This window comes from Heteronotia binoei, chromosome 1, assembly GCF_032191835.1.
Source record: "Heteronotia binoei isolate CCM8104 ecotype False Entrance Well chromosome 1, APGP_CSIRO_Hbin_v1, whole genome shotgun sequence".
Taxonomy (NCBI): domain Eukaryota; kingdom Metazoa; phylum Chordata; class Lepidosauria; order Squamata; family Gekkonidae; genus Heteronotia; species Heteronotia binoei.
Genome location: NC_083223.1, coordinates 98,821,618 through 98,828,034, shown reverse-complemented (window position 1 = coordinate 98,828,034; position 6,417 = coordinate 98,821,618). Strand labels below are relative to the sequence as shown.

General features: G+C 47.0%; 1 protein-coding gene across 1 annotated transcript in view; it reads left to right on the top strand.

Moving 5' to 3' along the window:
- The window catches only part of SNX3 (sorting nexin 3), a 30,670-nt gene continuing 24,253 nt past the window's right edge, over positions 1 to 6,417 (top strand). The window contains exon 1 of the mRNA XM_060237865.1: positions 1 to 449. Within this exon, the coding sequence (XP_060093848.1) occupies positions 288 to 449 (162 nt within the window). The 5' untranslated portion in view covers positions 1 to 287. The remainder of the gene's footprint in view (positions 450 to 6,417) is intronic.

Here is a 6,417-nt window from a genome sequence, read left to right as displayed (position 1 = left end):
CTGGACGTCGCAGAAGACTACAAGTCCCATGCCGCTTTGCGCGCTAACGAAAGGTTGCGCTCTCTCTCTGCGGCGGGCGGTGGCCGGGCCGGAGCGAGTCTTGGGGGCGTCGTGTTTGCTTTGCGCCCGTGAATAAGAGCGCAAGAGGTGGCGAGCGTTGGGTCGCCGTGACACCCGAGCGCCCCCCGTCTTCGCCTCTTCCCCTTCGTGCACCCCTCAGGTGCCTCTTCTCCGACAGTTCTCCGGCCGAAGGTGACGAGGCAGGGGCGGGCGGGCGGGCATCGGCAATGGCTGAGACTGTGGCGGACACCAGGCGCCTTATCACCAAGCCGCAGAACCTGAACGATGCCTACGGGCCGCCTAGCAACTTCCTCGAGATCGATGTCAGCAACCCGCAGACCATCGGCGTGGGCAGGGGCCGCTTCACCACCTACGAAGTCAGGGTCAAGGTGAGAGACTTCGGGGCCGAGGAAGGGGAGCTACTGAGGGTCCCGGATTAGCCCGGCTCAGTCGCTGGAGCCTCCAGACATAGAAGGGCCCCTTTCTCCCCGCTCATTCCTCTGGGTCGCTGCAAGAGACTGAAGGGTCCTGGGAGAGTTTCCTCTTCCTCCTCCCCTTCCTCTTTATAAGAGGGCACGATACGTTATGTGAGGTCTCATTGTGCGTTTTCAGCAAAGATGCTGACATTGCAGGGGGAGGGCTGATGTTCTTGATTGTTTTCATCTCATGTATCCCTAATTAGTCAACAAAAACAAAAAGATATGACAGACTTCTTGACGCTTGGGTCTGGGCAGTTTCTGGTTGGTAAGCTAACCTGTGTTCAGGGGGAGATGGAAGGGAGAGGTGGCATCTAAATCAACAAGCTGGGCTACCAGTGCAGGCCTGTGGTGTTGCGGGTGTAGGAGAAGATAGAGTTTGAATGTGTCTTTGGACAGATCAGAAAGATCATAGTGTAATGTAACAGTAAAGATTTACAGTAAAGATTTTAATAAATACATCTTCACTCCTTTATTAACATGTCCGATTAATCCTGTTAATGCAGAAGAACATAAGAATAACCCTGCTGGATCAGATCAGTGAGCCATTTAGTTCAGCATCCTGTCTCAAATGAGTGGCAGCCCAGTTTTTCTGGAGGGCCAACAACAGGGCATAGAGGCTTAGGCCTTCCCCTGACATTGCCTCCTGGCTCTGGGATTCTGAGGCTTTGTGCCTCTGAATGTGGAGGTTCCCTTTGTCACCATGGCTAGTAGCCATTGATAGACTTATCCTCCATGAATCTATCTGATCCTCTTTTAAAGCTGTTTATTCCTGTGACCATCACTACATCATCTGGTACAGAATGCCATATTTTAATCACTCTTTGTGCAAACTAGTATTTCTTTTTGTCTGCCCTGCACCTACTGTCCATCAGTCTCATTGAATGCCCTTGAGTTCTATCATTTTGGGAGAGGGAGAAAAAGTTCTCTTTGTCAGCCCTCTCCACCCCATGCAAAATTTCATAAACCTCCTCCATGCTCCCCCCCAGTCAGGTCTTTTCAGTCTATTCAGCCTTTCCTCATAGGGAAGAAGCTCTTATCCTGTAATCATCTTAGATGCCCTCCTCTGTATTTTTTTCCAGTTCTGTAATGTTCTTTTTGAAATATACTGACAAGAGCTATACACAGTTTTCCAAGTGAGGCTGCACGGTAGATGCGTACAGGGGCATTTACAATATTGGCCATTTTATTCTCTAATAATCCCTAACAGAGTTTGCCTTTTTCACTGCTGCAGCACAGTGCATTGACATTTTCATTGAGCTATCCACTACAACCCCAAGATCTTTTCCCTCTGTCTCAGCATGTTCAGACCCCATTAGCCTATACTTGAAGTTGGGATTTTCCCCCCTCCCATCACCATACATTTACCAACACTGAACTTCTTTTGCCACATTGTCACCCACTCACCCAGTTTGTGGAGGTCCTCTTGGAGCTCTTCACAGTCAGGTTTGGTTTACATCATCCTGAGTAATTTTATGTCATCTGCAAACATGGCCACTACACTGCTCACCCCTAGTTCCAGATCATTTCTTGAACAATATTGGCCCCAATACTGATCCTTGTGGGACCCCACTGCTTACTTTCTTTCACTGTGAGAACTGTCTATATTGTTTTCTACTCTTTGCTTCTTGTCATTTATCCAGTTTTTCATCCATAAGAGAACCTATTGTTTTATCCCATGACTGCTAAGTTTACTCAGGAGTCTTTGGTGAGGCACCTTGTCAAAAGTCTTTTGGAAGTCCAAGTATATAATGTCTCCCACATTACTGTTGTCTACATGCCTGTTCACTTTCTCAAAAGAACTCCAAAAGATTGTTGAGGCAGGATTTCCTTTTGCAGAAGCCATCCTGATTTTCTCTCAGCAGACTTTGTCCCTCTGTATGCCTAACAATTCTAGTTTTAATTACAGTTTCTATTAATTTGCCCGGTCCAGACTTTGGCTCACTGGCTTGCAATTTCCTAGTTCGTGTCTAGATCCCTTTTTAAAAATCAGTGTAACATTTGCTACTCTCTAGTGTTCTGGTACAGCGCTGAATTTAGTGATAGGTTACATATATCAGTTGGTAGATCAACTATCTCATATTTGAGTTCCTTAAGAACTCTTGGGTGCATGTTATCAGGACTTGGAGACATATCAGTTTTTAATTTCCTCCAGTAGGTGTAGAACTTCATTTCTGATTACCTCAATTTGGCTCAGTTCTTCAGACTCCGTTCCTGAAAATAGAGGCTGTGGCATGGGTACATGTCCCACATTTTTCACAGTGAACACAGAAGGAAAAATTCATTGAGATTCTCTGCCATCTTTCCATCGTCCTTTGATGATCCCTTTATTCCTTTGTCATCCAAAAACCCCACTGCTCCTCTGCCTGATTTCCTGCTCCAGATGTATTTTTTAAAATGTTTATTGTTTGTCTTTATGCTTTAGCAACCTGCTTCTCAAAATCTCTTTTTGCATACTTAATTATTGTCTTACATTACTTTTGCCAGAGCCTGTGGTCCCTCCTGTTCAATTCATTGGGGCAGACCTTCTACTTTTTAAAAGAAGCCTCTTTACTTTTTATACCTTTGTTGTCTTGCATTGTTAGCCACACAGGCCTCCTTTTAGACTTGGCAGTGCCTTGCAGGCTTTCGTTTAGATTTGGTAGTACCTTTCCTAACCTGTTGGGCTTCAGTTACTGTGGCTTAAGTAGCCTCCCACCATCTTCGAGTGATTTGACTCTCTTCCGTTTCCCTTCAGCTTCCTTTTTACTATTCCCTCATTTTTGTAAAGTTCCCTCTTTTGAAATCAGGTGTTATAGTTTTGTACCTCAGGGCAGGGGTCTCCAGCCCCTGGGCTGCGGATGTCACGTTCTCAGGATGCAGGCAGGCAGGAGTCCGAAGCCAGTCCAAGGTCAAAGTCCAGGAAGTCAAGCAGGAGCCAAGTCACCAATGCAGAATCACAAACCAGAATCAGAAGTCAATGTCCAAAAGCCAAAAGGTCAGGGTGCCAAGGAAATAAGCAAGTTAGAATCAGGAAGGAGCGTGGATGCAACCCAGAGAACAGACTTGTTGCTTCCACAAGGTTACCAGGTCCTGGGTGGGAGCTATATGGGAGTCTCAATCAGCCTGCTCCCTGGGTAGCAGTGACTCTGCTAGAATTCAGGGCTCAGAGATCTGAAGCCTCAGTGTGCCTCATGTCTTCGCTCTGAAAGTTCTTTCCAGAGCCTGCTTCGAACTCTTGAGATGGGAGGAGGAGAGCTTGGTGGAGATTGATCGTCAACAGCTGACACTGGTGCCTGGAGAGTGATTGATGGGCCAGCTGCTGTTTGTTCAGCTGAGGAACTGGCTAGCAACTCTTCCAGGTCTGTTAACCCTTCCAGCTCCTCCTCGTCAGGGCTCATGACACTGGACTGGTACTGGTCTGTGGGCTGCATAACCTCCCACCTCCCCGCGCAGCCTCCCCCTGTCTCCCACACAGCCTCACCGTCCCCCATTTTTACCATTTTAAGGCCAGGGAAAGGGCCGTGAAGTGTTTTCCTGGCCAATCTCCCCCCGCCAATCAGCTGATCCAATTGGCTGGGGAAACCGCAGCAGCAGCGAATGACCCGCTGAAACAGCCACACTGCCACGGTCTTCCCAGCTGATCAGATCAGCTGATTGGCGGGGGGGGGGAGGTTGGCCTGGAAGGCACTTCACAGCCCCTTCCCCAGCCTTAAAATGGTGAAAATGGGGGGGGGGTGAGGCTGTGCGGGGCGGGGCAGAGGAGGAAACGGGGGGAGGAGGAGGTGCCACAATGGGGAGGCCAAATTGGGTGCCCCCACCCTGCTGGCTCTGGGGCCGGTCCCTGGGACAAAAGAAATTGGGGGCCACTGCCTTAGGGGGTAACTTTCCATTGGCTTGAATGCTGAACTTAATAGTCTTATGGTCACTATTTCCAACTGGTATAGCAACCTCTACATCTGTCACCAGGACTGATTCTGCATTTAGCACTTGCCTCCCATCTGTGCAGGACTCCACATGGTGGCTCTTTTTCCTGGATACTGCATTGGATCTCTGGAGCAGGCCTACGTGTTCCCTGCTTGCTCCCTGCCCTGCGCAAACTAGAGAGCAGAGAACAAGACCAAGACACAGGCTAATACAGAATCGGTGCAGGTCTTGAGACCCACTCAGAAGCAAGTCCCTCTGGTTGGTTCTGTGGCCACCTGTTTCAGTGCAGTCATTTATGATGTCTAGGAATCTCATTTCTACAGCATGATTTGAGCACATGTTTACCCAATCAGTGTGAAAGTAGTTGGAAGTCTCCCAGTACATAATAAGACTTATGCAAACTAGTAACGGAGTGGCTAAGAAAATAATGCTGCTGCCTGCAGGGTTACTGATTCAGTTCACTTTTCTGCTGCAACATAAAACAGGAGTCCAGCATGTGTAAGAATAACAGAACTCACTCTGGTGTAAGCTTTTTGTGAGTCAGTGCTGACTTAGCAGATATATAGACATCTATTAGGATGATCTAGACACGTTCACAGTGAGGGGAAGTCAATGTTGTATAGTGGGTAGAGTGTTGGACTAGGATCTGGGATAATAGGCTTCAGTCTCTGCTCTGCCATTGAAGCTTCTTGTATAACTTGGGGTCAGTTTCACACTCTCAGCCTAACCTGCCTCACAGAGAGTTATGAAGGTTAAATTTTTTAAAAGGAGAATAATGAAATCAGAGCCATAGCCAGAAATTTAAAGGTAGGAGGGTTTTTTAAAGAATTCAGGAGGCACCTGAATTTTTAAAAAGTGCCTCCCACCTAACAGTTGCTCCAGAGATGCCGGCCTCTGGAAGTGATTTAAAGACCCCACCGACCAGTTGGTTGGCAGGGTCTTTAAATCACTCTGGGAGATGGGTGGCTGCTTCTGCCATACCTCTGGAGTGATCTGAATCATGGGGGATGGGAGGAAGCTACCAAGCCTCAGAGGAGGCTGTGGGGCACCCCTCCATGATTCAAATTGCTGTGGAGGTGTGGCAGAAGCAGCCGCCCACCTCTCTGAATGATTTAAAGGCCCAGCTGGTTGGCAGCCTCTTTAAATCACTCCCAGAGACTCGCAGCCACTCTTACTGCAATTCCGGAGCAATTTTAATCTCAGAGGGATGGCCTGCAGCCTCCTCTGAGGCTTAGCGGTTTTCTCCCTCCCCACTCAGACTCAGTTTGTCAGTTGGCTGGAGGCTGTTAGACCTTCTGTATCTGAGAAACAGTATATCAAGAATCACAAACAGGTTACAATTCCTATTTTTGATTGTCAGCGGGCAGCCAATTGTGCGGTTTGGGAAGAGCACAGCAGAAAGGAATAGAAACTCCCCACTCTAAATATCCACGTCATGGGTTAGAATTGAGAAGCAAAGGCTGAAGCCAAAGAATATCCACATGACTAGACTTCCTAAATGGAACAGTTTATGGACTCTTCATTGGCAATAATGTTTTGACTAAGGAGGCTCTTCTAATCTTTGAGAACTATTCTGATATATTTAAAGAAACTGTTTGATATATTTAAAGAAACTGTTTGATATATTTAAAGAAACTCTTTATAACTAGAAACAAGTAAAGAATCTTTTCTAGTATTTACTCTTTTTCTCTTAGGAAAGCTGAGAGTGATAATACAAACTAAGTCCACTGGCTAACATATTGATCACTCTAACAGCTACTGCCTATGTAATGCAATTCTGTGTTTGTTCATAAATGTGTACTTATACTTTGTTCTTCCTGGCTTCTTAAGAGACTGTGGTTCAGTTCTTGGTGTCACCAGTCAAAAGGACTCTGGTAGGAGGGCTGGAGAGACCTGTGTTTTTATCCTTGGAAGGCAGTTGGAGTAAATGCTACTGAACCCAGTACTCAGGTTTTCCATATGAGCTGTGAAGAGA